General features: G+C 41.0%; 1 protein-coding gene across 2 annotated transcripts in view; it reads right to left on the bottom strand.

Moving 5' to 3' along the window:
- Positions 1-9,192: 9,192 nt before the first annotated feature.
- The window catches only part of fars2 (phenylalanyl-tRNA synthetase 2, mitochondrial), a 44,563-nt gene continuing 34,379 nt past the window's right edge, over positions 9,193-19,376 (bottom strand). For both annotated transcript variants that reach the window (XM_088322607.1, XM_088322606.1), the window contains exons 9-10: positions 18,011-18,171; positions 9,193-9,431 (exon numbers count right to left, since the gene is read on the bottom strand). In XM_088322607.1, coding sequence (XP_088178733.1) covers positions 9,293-9,431; positions 18,011-18,171 — 300 coding nt within the window. In that variant the 3' untranslated portion in view covers positions 9,193-9,292. The remainder of the gene's footprint in view (positions 9,432-18,010; positions 18,172-19,376) is intronic.

Raw genomic sequence — 19,376 nt, 5'->3', positions numbered from 1 at the left:
AATCACAAAACCCGCTCTCTAAACAAAAGCTAATTCACTGTATGACGTTATATGATTTGACAAAACTTATGAAATAATGATAATGCCAGAGCCTGTGTCCTATATCAAGATAAATATACCTCTCAAAATTTGTCCCCCTCCCACAGTTACTTATGAGTGTTGAGGCTCGTTTTGACCATCATTTCTGTCTGGAATAATGGTGTCAAAACAAGGTGCGAGCAAAATTATTTTGTAAAATTGTCACAAAATACTGCAAACAAGATGTATTTACAGGGATTTGCCTGTGTTTATACAGCTCACCCGATTAAATTGCTCTTAGTGGTTTGCTGGTGTTTTGGTGAGTTAACAGTTGGTTCTTTGGGTTTTTATCATAAGGTTTCTAAACAGTGAACATAGATTGTTTAATGAGCCTCAACATAAAGAATTATTTAGCAACATACATCCAAAATAAGCTCTGTTGGTATCACACCTTGACTGTCAACTGCAGCTGGGACGTGCCCTATATATAGTGGACAGAAGCATTATTTTCTTTAATATTGTCAAGACTGTGCACATCTGCGTGAGATTTATTTTATTTCCGTGCCAGATGTACTCATGAAAAGAGCCACATATGGCTGGCGAGCCATAGGTTCCCGACCCCTGATATACATTGATGATAATATACAGTTTCCCTATTTTATCTCAGTAATGCCACTTGCAGCACATAAATTCCCGATCTGGTTCGTTTTGGCATAACAGGCTGCTCAAATTTTAATGCAATTTAGTCTGAATCGACATTGTTGCCCATAAATACTCAGAAAATAATAGCTCTGGGATGGATTAGCCTTACATGCCTTGACTAGTCTTTGGTTCATTTTTGTGCAGATAAACTGTTAAAACAGAAAAATGAGAATGCACATGAGTGGGAGAAGGTCTGGTTGTCACTATGTTGAGTTTTGGCAGTAGTCAGTTTTGAATCATTATGTTTTTATAGTCGTCTCAAAACCAAAAATACAAATGTAACAATTTCTCTTAGAGCATTGTATAATGTACTAACGTTTTTTTTAAAACGGGTTGGTAGCGACTCTAACACAAGAGGAGGGTTTAAGATTTTTGTTTTAACTTTTAAACTTTTAGTGTGTTAACATTTTATCATTTGTGGTAAAGTTTTAAAGTGATTAGATTCTAACGTTTTGTTGTTTTGCATCTTCACTGTTTAGCACATGTGTGCTTCCAGGTTAGCTAACATTTAGCAAAGACTTTGTAAAAACAGAAGGTTATTTTGTGCTGGTTTCCTGAAATGTCGGACTTTTTTTTTTTCCTCAGTTTTTTTGTATGTGAGTAGGAAAGTTTAGCGTTAACGTTGTTGTGTTTGTGATCTCGGGCAAGAAAAGAAAAAAAATAGAACAAGCAAAACAAAAGAGCAATACCACAAAGACATCACGGCCAGTGTAGCTCCACCCAACCGATCAATACTGATCCATCAATAAATTGAGACTGTTGTGTACCAAGTAATAAGATTTAACAACAATAATAATAATTACATGTTCATGTCTTTGTTCGTTTGTTTGCTCGAGACTTTTACGAATCATTCCAGAAAAAAAAAACTTTGAAAGAATTGACAAGAATTTATGATGTACTACTTTAGAGAAAATATTACGAAGAGAAAAGAAAAAGATTTATCATATAAACTTTTATTGAACATAGAAATATCAGAAAAGGATTTAGTGCAAAATAAAAAATACTCTTTGAAAGGAGCCCTGTGACGTCACTGGTATTTTTTCAGCATGCGGTTGCATTCATTATTAATGAGCTGGCGCTTGCACACTCAATCTGTATTGATGGATGAAGATTAAGATGAGGACTCAGTTGTAGACACAAATCCGTCCTTTTTTATGTGAATGTTGTTTTCCCAAGTTCATGACTCTCATGCATTGTAAAATTTGCATTGCTAAATGTGATACCACCCAAAAACAGCAAACTATCATAAACAAATATATTTTTTAAAACTACTTTGAGGATTGCAGGAGCGTCTCTGAGGGCGGCGACTAATTCCTGGAAGAGAGCCTGCTGAATAATTGAAGACGCAATTAAGGCCTGCAGGAAGAAAGCCGCTCATTAATTATTCATGAGGGAAATCCCGCGAGATTTCTTCTGGCCTCAACCTCGTCTCGACCACGCCCTGCGGGCGCCTGCTCCGCTCATAATCACATTCATACGAACGAGAATCGGCTTGCTGAAAACAAAATGATTTTGCACACAATCCTCCTGCTAGGAGTCTTCGACTGCTTTCAAAAGTAACACCGGTAGTTCTTGTCAAGAATAAAGGATCTTCGATGAACATACCAGAATGAATAGATCTGAAAAAAATGTTTTTTTAACACACACATTAGTAACACCCCTATAATGATCTGCACAACTTTTATTTTGTAAATAGCAGTATGTCCTTGAGAATCTATCGCAGCACTTTGAGAGGGAAAGGAAGAGAGAGAGAGAGAGAGAGAAAGGCCGAAAGACAAAAAGAACAATGACAAGTGCATAATAAATTTTAAAAAGGCAGCGAGAGAGAAGCCCTACCCGAATGTAAAGATTGACATTTTAGGCCTGACCCACCCTAAACTTGGGTTGGGCTCGGGTTATGATCTTACTCCTGCACACTACTGGTGATGTAAAAATATTTTCTGTTAAATTATTCATCGTCAAACGTTTTTCTAGCATTGTCGCTTAGGAAGGAAAGTGGGTCGCCGCTAAAAATAAGAGCCCCCCCAAACACCCTTTTGGAAAAGAAAAAAGCATCGCAACCCCGCATTGGCACCAACCAAACAGCTAAGCTTCCTGTCTGGACAGAAAACGCCAAGTCTTTGCTGGATGTCAAGAATTCTTCTTCTGAAGGTGATCGTTTTGAAGCATGCGATACACGCTAATAGTCACAACTCAGGCGGAGCCTCGCGCACTCATGCAAGCTACTTTCTGAGGCAGTGCCGACAGCAGCCTGGAATGTGCAGGACAACGTTACCATAGCAACACAGGCACCAGGAAAACCCGGTAACAACGGAGGCCCGACTCAACAGCTCGGGCCTCCAAGGATCGCCACGGAAACGGGAGAAGGGCAGCTGAAGAAAAGACTAATAGCAGCACTTCTGACGGATTTTGAGCACCTTACTGAAAAAAGTAATTCCCGAATTTCCCGGACTATTAGTCGCGCCGGAGTATAGGTCGCACCAGCTCAAAAATGCATAATTAATAATGAAACAACATATTAGTCGCACCTAGATGTAAGTCGCATTTTTGGGGGAAATTGATCCGATAAAATCCAAACCAAAAACATACATGTCATTTTTTAAGGCAATTTAAATTAAAAATGAAATATGAGAACAACAGGGCTGAATAAGTGTCCGATATACGAACGTTACATGATTGACATGCCTGGTGATGTTAGTTACGACGTAACAATAAGAGTTATTCAAATAACTCTAGCACAGATCAAGTCAAGTCAAGCCACATTTATTTATATAGCCCTTAATCACAAAAATGTCTCAAAGGACTGCACAGGATTACAATTACACAATTACCTAAATCTTAAACCAACATGCGGGCAAGGAACAACTCAAAACCTCAGCGTGAGGAAAAAGAGAAACCTTGAGAAGGGGCCTCACAAGTGGGAATCCCCCTTCCAGGATGACCAGGGTGAAATAGATTTAGCATTACAGTACACAAACACAGTAAACACTAGGTAACATGTTGAAAATTTGTCCGGAAAGTGCATGAAAGCAACGACGCCCCGAGCCTGTAAACTAGTCCAGAAAGTCTATGACGGCCACGACGCAGCTTCCCATCTCTGCCAGCTGGTCAATGCAGGCGTTGACATGCTTCAGGTCAGATGCTGGTCCGCTGACTCATCTCAAATCGTTCTTCTCCTTCATATCACCACCAGGCAGGCAGTCGGAAAAAAACAGGACAATACAAAATGTGAAGTGGGCATCAATCATACGGTTTTGAATAGAAGTGTGTCTTAAGTCTACATTTAAAAACTTCCATTGAGGTTGCAGATCTTATCTCCGGAGGCAGGGCATTCCATAGCACAGGGGCCCGGGTGGAGAACGTGTTGGAGAAATTTCAGGTTCGATAATCGAGAGAAAAGTCTTCTCATATGTGGATAAGGAAAATGGACAGGAGCCAGCCTCGTGGGAGGGAGATACAACTTTTATTGATGCATCAATGAAGTTTCTCAGAGAGCTGGGAACATGATAATGTTTTTAAAGCTGGTAGCGACGATTAAGCTTCGATTACACCCCAAAAGGCGGTCCTGTATCACGTATCAAGTTCAGAGCGTCCCGTCCCTTGCACGCTATCTTCAAGGAAACTTAATCGTCGCCAAGAGTATCTTCAAGGAAACTTAATCGTCTGCCAAGCGTATCTTCAAACGATGTCAACCCGACCTTTTCCCACAACTGTAAGCAAGTCTTTCTAAATTTCTACATGTAAGCAAATCTATTCTACAAATGCAAGTGTATTTACCACAACAAACGCTCTCAAGCTTGCAGACTTCTTGGCTCTCGGAGTCACAAGTAGACCGACATTTTCCGAGCGGAGGCTCCGTGCGGGAACATAGGGGGAAATCAAATCTGAGAGATAAGCGGGTGCAAGTCCATGCAAACATTTGTATGTTAATAAGAGAACCTTAAAGTCACATCTTAAGTGGACTGGGAGCCAGTGCAAGTTGGCCAATACAGGAGTAATATGCTCAAACTTTTTTGTCTTAGTCAAAAGTCTACCTGCCGCATTCTTAACCAGCTGCAAACTTTTAAAGCTAGACATCGGGAGACCAGAAAACAATACATTACAGTAATCAAGCCGAGAAGTAATAAACGCATGAATTAAAACCTCTGCATCTGATTAAGACAGCATCGAACGAATCTTTGCAATATTACGCAGGTGGTAGAAAGCTATTCTAGTAATATTTTTCACGTGTGACTGAAACGACAGATTAGGATCAAATATAACACCTAGATTTTTGACCGAGTCACTATGGGTGATATTACATTTGTCTAGGTTCAGGGCAGTGTTTGAAAACAACTCACGACAATGAGCTGGACCAATAATCAACATTTCAGTTTTTTCTGGGTTAAGGCGCAAAAAACCAAGTGACATCCATCTTTGAATCTCAGTAAGGCAAGCCTCCAGATTTCTACAACTTAACTGTCCAGTTGTCTCCAGTGGCACATACAGTTGAGTGTCATCTGCATAGCAATGGAAACTAATATTATACTTGCGGATAATGTCACCAAGCTGAAGCATATAAATACTAAAAAGAAGGGGGCCAAGTACAGAGCCCTGTGGAACACCACAGGGGACATTAGAGTGTTTAGAGGTCAGATTGTCATAGTTAACACATTGCATCCTGTCTGACATCTAGGACCTAAACCACGAGAGTACAGTTCCTGAGATACTGGATATGCAATCCAGACAAACAAGTAATATGTTGTGGTCGACAGTATCAAAAGCAGCACTGAGATCCAGTAGCAGTAACATTGATGAGGCACCGGAATCTTTTGCTAAGAGGAGATTATTGGTTACTTTAGCCAGGGCTGTCTCAGTAGAGTGATTTGCCCTAAATGCTGACTGGACAGTTTCAAAGAGGTTATTTTCTGACATGAAGTCATTTGGCTGTCGTGCGACGACCTTTTCAAGTAATTTTGCAAAAAATGACAGATTTGACACTGGCCTATAAATACCTAGGCTTTCTGGGTCAAGGTTAAGTCGCTTAAGCGTGGATTTAATGACGGCAGACTTGAAGGCTACAGGAACAATACCCGAGGATAGCAATACATTAATAATATTCAAAACTGAAGGTCCTAAGATCCCAAACAGAAGCTGATACAGTGGAACCTCAGTTTTCGAACGCCTCTCAGTTCGGACAAATCGGTGCTCGTCCAAAAATTTTGAGAAATTCTTGCTTTGCTGTTCGGTCAAAAAATCGGAGTTCGAACGCCGGTACGCTAGGGTGCGATGCTGAGCGGCGTACGGGTGTTTTAGCCCCTAATTATGCCTCCGAAGAAGGTTGGTGCATGCAGGACAGGTGAAAAAAAAACAAGTTGTTTGTCCAACTATTGCCTTTAAGAAAGACATAATAGCTAAATATGAAAGAGGTGTACGAATTTTCGATCTTGCTAGTGAATACAGCATGGCTAGATCTACTATCAGTACGATAGTAAAGAATAAGGAGGCTGTGAAATCGAGTGACGCGGCTAAGGAAGTTAGCGCTATAAGCAAGCAACTGCCGCAAGTTTTGGAGGACGTTGAAAAACTTTTGATGATTTTTCTCTCCCCACCGTCCACCGCAAAGGTAAGAAATCCTATTCATAATCGTTTTTTTTTAAATTTTTACACGTTTATGTTAGCGTAATCTTTCGTACGGAAGATTACGCTAACGCGAACATACGAATAGCCTGGGTTAGCTTCATGTTTACGTTATTGCTAAACATTCAGGGTGTTGGAACGGATTAAAACGATTTTACAATACTTTTAACGGTTAAAAACGATTTTCCGTGATCGACCAAATCGGTTTTCGAACAGGGTTCTGGAACGGATTATGATCGAGAACCGAGGTTCCACTGTAGTTTATCAGCTTCACTCCAAATCACGAAATCCAATCAAATATTCCTCCTAAGTGTCACTTTTACCGATAAACAACTCCTCTAACTCAGAAGGTAACCATAAGGTGCTTTCTCCTTTCGCTTCTACTTCACGATCAAGGTTGAAATTATCAACACAGGCCTAAAACGCCCTCTTGCGGTTTAGTACCAAAATACCATGTGTAATGTTATTCCAGTAATAAAAAGAATATACCTCAAAGATAGAATACGTAATGTGTTAATAATTTTACATAGACGTCTTACCTGAGTATAAATCGCACACACGGCCATACTGCGACTTATAGTCTAGAAAATACGGTAGTTACTTTATTTAAAAAGTGACTGCATTCCACCCCAGATTACTGACACCCAAATGAAGCCTATTACTCCGAAAGTATTTATCTGGCAACAAATTACCGTATATACCCACATTTAAACTGACCCCCTAAAACTGCTTAAAAATAGTAACATAATAAAATAAATTAAAAGAAAACGTGTACACCACTGTGGAAATAGTGAAGCCTTCATATTTCTTGGCCTGTTTAATCATGATAGCTTGCAAACTAACACAGATAAAACATTCTTTATCTTGAAACCACTTGACGATTTCCTTCTCCATTTCTGGGTAATGTCCCAGACCTTTTCTTTTTTCTCCATGTATGGTATAATGCAAAAGCAATTTTACTAATAAAAAGAACAAAACTTAGTACTTTTTAACCACTCATGTTGGATTTCATTTTCCTGCATAAGCCACGCCCCCTCTCAATGCACTACCTACCGTTCGCTACTGGTGACACAACCCAAAATGCGCATAAAAACTTGCTCTCTGATTTCAGTATTTTGTTTTATAGTTGTAAATATGGTTTACATGCAAGTATATGTGGTTTGGAGAATTTCTGAATATCTATCTATCTATCTATCTATCTATCTATCTATCTATCTATCTATCTATCTACCCTGGTCATATCCCTTGAGAGGGGTGATCGACAGCAAGACAAATACATACAAAACAAAAAGAAGGAAAAAGTTGCAAAAAACACACACAGAACTTTTTGGACCATGGCCAACCCAAATGCCCAAACACCGAAACAAGTTAAGTATCTCGCCACCCAAAATGGTCATGCTTTGGTCCCTACAGATGAAACAGGACACAAGAAAGCGGCCATGTCACTCGGGTCAGGGTGACACAACACACTCTTCTGTTCGAAAGCAAGGCCCGACAGCTTTTACTGGTTTACCCCTGCCGCATCATACGGGTGCCCTGCCCATCCCTTAGAACATGTCTAAGCATCCCACTATCCCTTTACAACACCTCTCCACTCATTCCTATCACCAACAAGGGCTCTAGCTTCCACTATATTTAGACCTCTTTCCTGCAGTGCACTCATAACACCATCCATCCACGTCAATGGCGGCCATCCTCTTGGTTTCCTTGTACTCTGTAGATCCTCTTCAACATTCGCTCCTCATCCATCCTCTCCGTGTGTCCAAACCAACCGAGTACTCTCTTATCAACACGCTTGCTCAGTTCCACGACTACTCCAGTTCTGTCTCTCACAATTGCATTTATCAATCTATCCAATCTTGTCACTCCTAACATACTCCTCTGAATATCAATAGGGAGAAATCATGCATCCATGCACTCTGTGTTTGACACAGCGCCACGGTAACTGTATTCAGCTGTACTTTGTAGGTACCAGTGTTGGGAATAAGCTGTTATAACGGCTTTAGGTGACAGAACGCCAACGGCGGCCTTACCACGCAAACCAGGCGGCGTTTTCAGCAGCGCGATTTTCCGCTCTCCTACGAATTGTTAACGTCACGTCATTTCGGATCATGTCACCATTCTAGATAGCCACTACTTTACAAATACACCTAGCATCCACCTGGAGAAGAAATCCGGCTTCTACTTCCTGATTTGTGTGTAATCATAACAACGTGTACTGTATCGCTAGCACGCTAAGAACTTGGACGTTTTTAATTGTTTAACATCTCGTGCATCCATTTAATATGGTTGGTGTAGAGTGTCAGGAAGAGGCACTTTTGAAACAAAAGTGGAATGAGAAAACTTGATGCGGTTGAGAAAATGGTCAGGACGCTTTTTTTTTTTACCACGGAGGTGCGCATCTTCCAAAAGTAAGTTAAACCCACATTTATTTATCTTTATAGAGCATATTATTCTATGAAATATTTATTTTTTTAGTACAAATCAATACAGGTGGTTATACAAGCCTTAAAAATACTTATATAAACCTTAAACATGAAAAAAAAACTAGCACTAAAGCAACTGACGAACAAATTCAACTTACTAACTCGTTCATAGATTGGGCAGCGTCTGTAATGCGTTACACTACCCTTTATTGAAAAAATTATGAGAAAAGCTACACTTTACTCCCGAGATTGGTTAGAAATCAAATTTATTAGAATCACCCATCATTGCGACCTATTTTCAGTACCTGTCTGCGTGCTACTCGGGTGTTTTTAGGGGGGCTACCTGGTGCCGGCAGGCACCATCTTGGAGACCCCTGATCTACAAGGACTATTTAAGGACAATACTAAAAAAAAGTAGTAGTCGGTCTGGTATTTTTTAGATGCTTTATTAGAAGACATAAATAAAAAATACATTTTGGATTGCTCAATGGATCTGCAAAAGTGGAAAGCGGGACCACAGGGTGCAGTCAGTACCGTCCCTCGACTCCCAGCTGCGTCTCGGCACTCTTTTGTATCTGCTGGTGAACTGCGTGCACTTCCTGTTGGCTTAGCGTGCGCTCCATGTGGCGGTAAACCAGCCGGAAGCACAAGCTCCGCCTCCTGCTCCTGAAACACAACCAAGACGGATGCTTTTTCTCTCCCACTTTCAGTCTTCCTGAATGCCTCTCCTCCCGCCAGCGTCCTTCAATTATTCAATGGCTGCACACACCAACAATCAACAAGTCGACGTACTGTATGGAGCCAGTTGAATAATTGACGGCGCCATTATCCACGCGTGCACGCACAGATCAATACACACGCAATCCCGATGCAAGTGGGGTGCCCTTCTTGCACGGTATCTAAAAGCGGAGGCTGTTTATTTTCAGTGCCATGATTTGCGTCAGCACGCCATTTTCGAAGCGCTAATTGCTTGTTAAACGCTCCGCTTGACCTTTAGCGAGCCGTTCGGGAACCTGTGGCTTTGGCCGGCGTGCTTTAATGCAGGGTTAGTACGGTTGCTTGAAATCCTTGAAAATTATTTTAATGTTGTGTTTTCAATGTTTAAAAAGTGCTTGAATTTTAAGTGAAGCACTCTTTAAAACTTGAAATGGTTGCCATTTTTCGAAGTTTAAGTGTTGGGCTAGGATTAGGAGCTAAGGTTTGGGCTTCAGTTAGGGTTTTAAACTAACTTTACGGTTTCAAAAAAGGGTTGAGGCTTGGGTTAAAAAATAAGGCTTAGGGTATTGAAGGATTTTATACATTTTACTATAAAGGATTTTATAAGATTAAATACAAGTTACATTTATTGAGTGCAATGAAGATTTTCACTGAGTGGGCTTCAGGTCACGCTGTTCCAAATTCGGAATGTTGTGGCTGGGGAATTTTGATAACAGGACTCTGACGAAGGACGTCAGGCATTGTTTTGATAAACGCTTGGTGTTGTTTTGAGTTTCTCCAGACATCGAGGCGAGGGGGTGGACCCCACGTGGTGTCTTTCATTGGCACGCCCATGGGAGGAGCTGGCACACCAGCTTGCAGAAAAAACGTGGGCCGAGGATGAAAGGCAGAGGATCGAGAGAGGAGGCTTGACGGAGACTCGAGCAACACTAATTCGGTCATATATTCGATTGAGTTCACTTAGCTAAATTATTTAAGAAATTAAATCTGCCCCTGTGTGAAAATGTCGGCTATTCTTGTTCATCTTTTCCCATCAAACAAGGAGCGCGCATTGTTAGGTGAATATAGGTTGTGTTTGGTTAATGGAGTCAGATAACTAATTCGAACAATTTGGTAAACGGTACATTTTATTAATTAATTCCTAACAGTATGAAACTGAAATTTAGGGTTCTGAAATGGGGTTAGGGCGAGGGTTACAGCTACAGTTAGGTGTAGGCTTATGGTAAGGAATTAAGATATGAGCTCCATATTAGGGTACTAAACTGAATGTAGGGTTCTAAAATAGCATAAAAGCTAGGGTTACAGTTAGGTACTAGGGTTTGAGCTCCGTATTAGGGACTTAACTTATTGTAGGGTTCCAAAATAGGGTTAGAGCTAAGGGTTAAAGTTTGAAAAAAGGATTAGGGCTAGGATTAGGAGCTAAGATTTGAGCTCCATTAGGGTTCAAAACTGAATGAAGGGTTCCATAAAAGGTTTAAAGCTAGGTTTACGGTTTGAAAGGGGGTTAGGGATAGTATTACATCGAGGGTTAAGTTTAGGAGCTAGGGTTTGGGCTACAAATTAGGGTTTTAAACTGATTTTAGGGTTTCAAAATAGGATTGGGGCTAGGGTGACAGCTAGAGTTAGGTGTAGGGTTAGGAACTAGGGTTTGAGCTCCATATTAAGATTCTTAACTGACTGTAGGGTTCTAAAATTGGTTTAGAGCTAGTGTTACAGTTTGAAACAGGGATAGGGCTGGGGCTAGATGTAGGGCCACGATTAAGGCTGCAAATTAGGGTTTTAAACCGATTTTAGGGACCCAAAATAAGGTTGGGGCTAGAGTTAGGGTTTGAAACTAGGGTTTAGGCCCTCATTCTTTGTATCGGCGCTAGATTTCTTCTGTTAATGTTACCGTAAGATTGGCTTTGAAAGTTCTTAAAAAGCGCTTGAATTTGGCCACGAAAAAGGTGTACAAATCTGTTTAATGACTTCCTGCCACAACAGGATGTCGACAATGTAAGAGATGGAGAGCCCGCCGTCTCCTGAAACAGGATCTGATCGATCGTGCTTTAGCTCCGAGACGGTAGACCTCGCTTCCATTATGGTGTCAAGTGTCGGCCCATGGCGGCTAAAGGCTTGTTAGTGCTTAAATACATTTACTTGCTGTCACTCCCAGATCAGTACGTCTCTGCAGTGCATGGGTGTCAAATATATAACCCGCAGGCCAGATTAGGCCCTCCAACGGATTTAATCCGGCCTGTGAGACAATGCTGAAAGAAGCACAAAAAAGATCACATCAAACAAGGCCACACTCGCAAAGCAACCACCTACTGCAGCTGTATTTGCTAACACGAATTATCAACCAGGACACATTTGAGGTCGAGAAAAGATCTTAGGCTTGAGCCTGATCTCGGCCGGAGATTTAAAACTGCCTTTTGGGATTGGCCCGGGCTTCTCTCTCACTGACTTTTTTTTTTTTTTTCAATTGTCCACCCGTCATTGTTCCGTTTCTTTTTCCTTTTTTCCGCATGGTGGAGAACAGGCACAATGGATTCAGTCCCCCTTTCGCAGCACGCTTTGCGGGCTCGGTGACACGCTTGGCGGTGTACTCAGCGCTGCGCGAGGGGGCGGGGACTGAATCCATCACGCAGATCTTTTACGGTGCAACACAAAGAAAGAAAAAAAACAAAGAATAATGACGGGTGGATACATTTGAAATAAATCAGCGAGAGTGACTAATCTCAAAAAAGTTAATTGATCGGGCTCAGGCTGGTCAGGTTTTAAAACACATGGGCTTGGTGAAGTAGGATTTTTTTAGGCCCGATCTTCCTCTAATATGAGGAAACAGAGTCTTGAAACACAGTTTCAAGTGCCATATCCTGGTTGTGTATAGTTTTTATTTTAGATGTGAATACTTTTTTATTAGAGGTGAATACTTTATATTTTTCTATTTATTACTTTCTACACTGAACACCTTGCCAAATGGATTGCAACCCTTAAATCACCCACTGATAACAAAGGTGATTCTGAACACCTATCACCATGTTATTTTAAGGCAGTATGAGTGCAATCACGTGTGGTGCGTGGATTTCTCTCTTAACCGCAACATTTGCTGCTAAACTAAACACTTTTACAGCGAAGTTCACATATTCAGTGAAACAATTTCATTGAAAAAAATTAAATGCGGAAAACAAAACTTCAGTCATTTGTACTTGAATTTGTGTGCTATTTTTGTCAGTTAAATAAACTGTAGTGGAAATCAATTTAATCTGGAGGGACAAAAGCATGACCAACTTAGGTGCCGAGGTGCCTAACTTATTTGGGTGTTTGGGCAATTGGGTTGGCCATGGTCCAAAAATTTTTGTGTGTGTTTTTTGCTATTTTTTCCCTTTTATTTTCTTTGTTATTGTATGTGTTTGTCTTGCTGTCGGTCACCCCTCTTGAGGGATAGGGCCATTGTAGATAGATAGATAGGAAATTAATGAATATGTTGTTTTGATATTTTTACAACACTATTTTTATACACAGCTGATGAACACTACAAAAAAATAAATCTTAGTTATTGAAAAAAATAAGGAGGGAAATAAATAATCGTTTAATAATTGAATCTTTTTCCCCTGAATCATCATTGTATTTAGATTGTGAGCCTTCAAAAGATCCCCAGCCCCACAGCTAAGGCACCCTGTTTATGCCATTTGTTTACTGGTATGCCCCCCGTGAGAGTGTTTTTTCTACATGTGGCCCCTAAACTAAAATGAGTTTGACTCCATTGCTCTAGTACAGGGTTTCTCAACTGGTGAGTTGGAACCTAAAGTGAGTCATGGACCCCTTTTGAGTGAATCGCCCTGCGACAAAAATGCTGAGAAAAAACAGTCGACGGCGATAACGCCTTTTTCAATCTCTTCTACCTGTTCAGTCAATTGGCGCATTTGAGGCTACATCTCAATTTATTGTGATTTTGTTGGTTTTATGTCCTTATTCTGCCAGTAAGAATGGGTCTTAAGAAAGTTAGTGATTAGGGGAAGGAAAAATGGAAAACGGTGACAACAATTGAGTCAAAGAAACAATTGCCAAATACGTAAAAGGTGTACCAGTCTCTGCCATTGAAGCGGTTCTGGAGTTAATGGCTTGAAAATGTTATAGTTTTAGCATTTTACCAGTATATTCATCTCTATTAACTACATAATTAATTATCAATGTTTAGGTACAGGCTTTATTAATGTTCTAAATTTTTCTTTTACTATATGGCTGTTTTAAAACAGTTTACAGGGGTTGTTTGTACAGTGCTGTTCAAAATAATAGCAGTGAAATGTGACTAACCAGTATATCTCAGGTTTTAGTTTATTTTTTTATTGTAACATGCCAAACAAGTTACCAATTGGTGCATTAGATTCTCAGAAAACAAACAAGAATCTTGCACATCTGGTTAGCGTCTCTTCTTGCACTATCGGCACTATGGTAAATAACACAATACAGCTTTATTTATATCTGTACACTGAAGGACACTGAGGGAAACTGTGGGAGTCAGATCCATCGACATTTCGTTCTGTATACACGTGTACTAGAATGACAATAAAGTAGATCTGAATCTGAATCTGAATCTGAAAGAACCAGCAATCATAATGGGCTGTGCAATTGGGCAAATCGTACAAATTGGGTGTGTTCAAAAATAGCTTTGTCTGCTGTTGACTGTACAAACTCAAAACTATTTTGTATTTCCAAAAAAGGTAGGATTTAGCAATCCAATATTTAGTTGCATGCCCACAGTTTTTTTAAAATAACTGCTTCACATCTGTGTGGCATAGGTTCAACTAACTTGTGGCACCTTTCAGTTGTTATTTCACCCCATGGTTGCTTAACAACATTCCACCATTCATTTACATTTCTTGGTTTTGCTTCATAAACAGCATTTATGATATCACCCCACAAGTTCTCGATTGGATTGAGATCTGGGATTTAGGCTGGCCACTCCATAACATTTGTGTGTTTGGGGTCATTGTTATGTTATAACACCCATTTCAAGGGCATGGCCTCTTAAGCATAAAGCACCATAACTTCTTCAAGTATATTGACTTACAGAAACTGATCCATGATCCCAAATGCGATAAATGGGCCCGACACAAGAGTAGCAGAAACATGCCCAGACCATGATACTTGCACCACCATGCTTCACTGTCTTCAATGTGCCCTGAGGTTTGCATTCAGAATTTGGGGTTCATCTCAGACAGGGTTTGATGGCCATGGACCCAAAAAAGGACAATTTTACTTTCATCAGTCTACAAAATGTTCCTCCATTTTTCTTGAGGCCAGTTGATGTGTTCTTTGGTGAATTGTAACCTCTTCTGACCCTGCCGATTTTTTAACAGAGGGACTTTGTGTGGGATTCTTGAAAACAAATATGCTTCACATAGATGTCTTCTAACTGTCACATAACTTACAGGTCACTGCAGACTAGGTTTGGTCATCCTGGAGCTGATCATTGCCTGAGCCATTGCCATTCTGGTTATTCTCCGGTCCATTTTAATAGTCGTCTTCCATTTTCTTCCATGTGTCTGGTTTTTCTACCCATTTTATGGCATTGGAGATCATTTTAGCTGAACAGCCAACAATTTTTTGCACCTCTTTATTGTTTCTTCCCTCTCCAATTAACTTTTTGATCTGTCATGATTGCCGATTCAAGGCACCTCTGACTGCCCAATTGGCGCCAACAGCCCTGAGAGCTGATTGGCTAAGAGACTCTTTTTAAACCCCCGGCTTTCAAGAGAACCGTATCAGATTGTTGCGAACCGATGCTCCCAGCTCGGCAAGCTCTCACTTTCAGACACTTTTTCTGCCCTGTTTTTCTCTGCCTGATACCCGTTGCCAACCTGTTTCCGGACCTGATTCTGCCCTGTTCAGCCATCCCGACATCCGACCTGTTTTGCCCGCTACCTGCCTGACACCTGTTGCCGACCTTGTTTCCGAACTCGATACCGCCCTTGCGCTCCCGTCCTGGCTTACGACTAGTATTCCTGCAAATCTACGACCATCCTTGCTCGACACGGAAGTGCCACTTCCACTCTCCAGCCACCTGCTACCCTTGTCTGTCAACCATCGGATCGTGAGAGCAAGCCCTACTCTCCTTCTTTATTAATAAAGCTGAGTAAACGAGCGCTATTGGGTCATGTGTCTGTTTCTGGTCCGTGACATGATCAAAGAACACCATTCTTCGGAGCAGTGTCTTGAACGACCCATTTTCCCCAAATGCATGTTCAAACCTGTGCTGGCTTCATCATCCTTAAATAGGCGCCACCCAATTCACACCTGATTGGGTTTTTTTCTTACCCAAAATTAATGAACTCAGAGATTGGTTGGCACACTACTATTTTTTTGAACACACCCTTTAAAACTGTTTGCCCAATTGCACAGCCTTCAGAGCGTGCGGATTATGAAATCTGGGTCTTGTTTGCTTTCTGAGCATCTACTGCACCTACTGGTAACTTGTTTGGCATGTAACAATAAAAAAATATACTAAAAACCAGGGGCAGCACGGCAGCGCAGTGGTTAGCGCGTGTGCGGCACAGTTCTAAGGTCTTGGGAACCTCCTGTGTGGGTTCAAATCCAGCTACCGGACTTACTGTGCGGAGTTTGTATGTTCTCCCCGTGCTTGCGTGGGTTTCCTCCGGGCACTCTGGTTTCCTCCCACATTCCAAAGACATGCATTTCAGGTGGATTGTCCAGTCCAAATTGTCCCTAGGTGTGAATGAGCGAGTGAGTTGTCTTTCCCTGTGTGCCCTGCGATTGGCTGGCAACCAGTTCAGGGTGTCCCCTGCCCACTACCCGATGATTGCTGGGATGGGCTCCAGCACCCCCGCGACCCTACTGAGGATAAGCGGTACAGCTAATGAGATGAGATGAGATGAGACTAAAAACCAGGGATATTATGGTTCGTCACATTGCACTACTATTATTTTGAAAGGCACCGTAAGTGATGTAGGCTAATATCTCTGCTTTAAACTGCACAATCTTTTCATTGCATACAATTGAGAAGTGGAAATGTTTATTGGTTGGGTCGCAGCTTGTCATCGGAGTAGAATGGTGGGTTCTCAAGCAATGTTCCCTCTAAGCTGCGTGTGTGTGCAATTGCGCACTACCCAGAGCTTTTCCGCGCACAAGAAAATCTAGCCAGCTCACAAAAATGAGGGCTCGAAATTGCTAATTAAAAAGCAAATTAAGTTACAGTGCCTGAAGGTAAAAATGTACGGGTTCCCCAGACGCTGTGTTCTAAATGTGGTATTTTGAAGTTAATGTCCAAGTAGAACGAGGTTGAGTAAGGTCAGTAGAGTTTTTCGAGAACCGGCTTTTTCGGCTCGGCTCACTAAAAAGAACCGTCTCTTTCGGGTCCCAAACGGCTCTTCAGGTTGTTTCTGCTTCTTTAATCCCTACACGACCAAATATTATGTAAAATAGTGCACAAAATGACTTAAAGGAAGGAGGGGAAACAAAACAAAAAAGAAAAAAATACCAAAATGAAAAAGTTGAGAAAAAAATGAAACAAAAGGAGAGAAAAAGAGAGCCATAAGAAAAGAATGAAGCAAATGAAATGAAATGAAATGAAATGAAAAAATGAAATGAAATGATCTGCATTTATATAGCGCTTTTCAAGTCAATGACTTCCCAAAGCGCTTTACAATGTGCTCCACATTTCCCAATAGCGGCCTTGCAGCCATCTAAGGCTAACCTGCTTATTGGGGGGTATTAGGGGTTCAGTGTCTTACCCAAGGACACTTTGACATGTAACACGGGCGAGCCGGGATTCGAACTGGGATCCCTTGATCCCAAGACGAGCGCTCTACCTCCTGAGCTACTGCCGCCCGCAAATAAAGAGAAAAAATGTAATAGAAGAAAAAAGAGCAAAAAAAAAAAAATAACAGCTAGGAAAAAATAAACACAATGAGATTTTTTTAAAAGGAATTTTAAGAAAAGGAGAAAAAAACAGGGAAAAAGAGGAAAAGTTTGTGTTGCATCAAATAATTTCCAATTATATCAAGTTAATCATTGTACTTCCACTAAAAATGTAATTAAATACAGTTCTCTATCATGCATCCGACTAAATAAGCCCCCAAAATGTTAGTGTTATGAGACAAAAGACACCAGGAATAAAAGAAATGGAATCTTGTGAAAAAATTGTAAAAACAAATGACGTTTGCAGGTCGTACAACCTTTGCAATCGTACATTAGTCAATACATTCGAAAGCGAAAAACGTTTTTGCATTGCCGGAAACTCAGCAAAATGTAACGTGATGTCAAGTTTTGGACATGTTTGATGATGATTTAGTTGCCACACTTGGGATCGCTGTTGCTCACTGTTGTTTCAAGCGTTGCTCACCGACTTTGTGTGAAGGCTCAGACCCGTGGAAAATTAGAGGGAACATTATTCTCAAGTCAGACCAGTTAAGAACCACTACTGTCGTGCATTTACACACACACTTCTCCAAATGTCGACATTTTTTCAAAATGTCACCCATATTTGTCCCCCCCCCCCCTTTCTCTGCAGTGCTCGCGCTCACGTGGGATGGGTGAAGTCATCGAGTAGCGTGACCTCCTCCACCAGATCTCCGGCGATGCCGCGCACCAGCTCGTAAAAATCGTTGGCGTGAAAGGTTTGTTCGCCCGCTTCCGGCAGCCAGAAGGAAATATCGTTGTGCAGCGGCGGGTACTTGCTCAGCGCCTACAAACACAAACGTTGCATCATCATCCTCAGTGACAGTAGCAGTAAGATGGAAAGAGATCAGCTAAGGTTGATTAAGTGCCTATGGGCTAAAAGGGGAAGGTGGCGAGGTGGCGCCCTGGAGAGGTGCACCGCCATTGGGCAGGAGATGAGCCATGGCCCCCGCGGACGCCTCTGCAAAATGTTCCATCAATATCGCCACCGGCTCACCTTTATCTTCATCCTGCGGCAGGGATGTCAAACGTTGGGCCCGTGGGCCACATTAGGCCCATGAAACAACACTGAGAAGTGCAGGAGAAAAACAAGCTGCAGTTTTCAGTTTGTCCACTTGATGTTCCCAAAGCCAGGTGCCACTTACAAAGTAATTGGAACAAGATTTAATTCCTCTCATTGTCTATCTTTTACTCCCTTTCTTTCTCTCACTCATCCCTTTTTCCCCCCTTTTCTCACTCTTAATTATCTTTCTCTTTTTTCTTTCGCTCTTTCTTTTGAGCTCTCTTTTTCTTTCTTGCCATCTGCTCTTTCCCTCTCTCGTTCTCTCACTCTGTGTTTCCCTCTCTTTCTTTATCTCTCTTGCTTTCCTTGTTGCCTTCTTTTATTTCCTTCTTTCAGTTTTTTATTCTTCTTTTCTCCTCAATTTTTCTTTATCTTTGTCTCCCTTTCTCTTGCTTTCATTCTCTATCCACTTTCTCTCATTCTTTCTCTGTCTCTGTTATCCTTTTTCTCGATTTCATTCTCTCTTGCTTTTACCTCATTTTTGTTTTCTCCCTCTCTTTTGTTATCTTATTATTTTCTATTCCTTGCCTTCTTTCTCTCTCTTTTGTATTTTTTCTCCCTTCCATCTTTTTTTCTCTTGCTATCTTTTTCTCTATGTCTCCTTTCTCTTTCCCATTTTCTTTCTCCTCTTCGCTCAATTTCTCTTTTTCTTTCTTTTTTATTTATCTTTCATTTTTTCTCTTTTGTTCTCCCGTATCTTAATCTTTCCTCTTCTCCTATTTTCTTTTTAGTCTGTTTCTCTATTTGTTTCTTCTCTTTCTCTTTCTCTCACTCTGTTTCTTTCTTGCTTTATTTCTCTCTCTTGCTCTCCCTTTGCCTTCTTTTTCCTTCTTTCTGTTTTTTCTTCTTTCTGTAACCTCCATTTTTCTTTGAATTCTTTGTCTCCCTTTCTCTTGCTCTCTTTCTCTATCATCTCTTTCTTTCTCTCT

This window comes from Urocampus carinirostris, chromosome 18 (assembly GCF_059441175.1).
Source record: "Urocampus carinirostris isolate Australia breed hairy pipefish chromosome 18, RoL_Ucar_1.0, whole genome shotgun sequence".
Classification (NCBI taxonomy): Eukaryota; Metazoa; Chordata; class Actinopteri; order Syngnathiformes; family Syngnathidae; genus Urocampus; species Urocampus carinirostris.
This window is presented reverse-complemented; position numbering and strand designations above follow the sequence as displayed.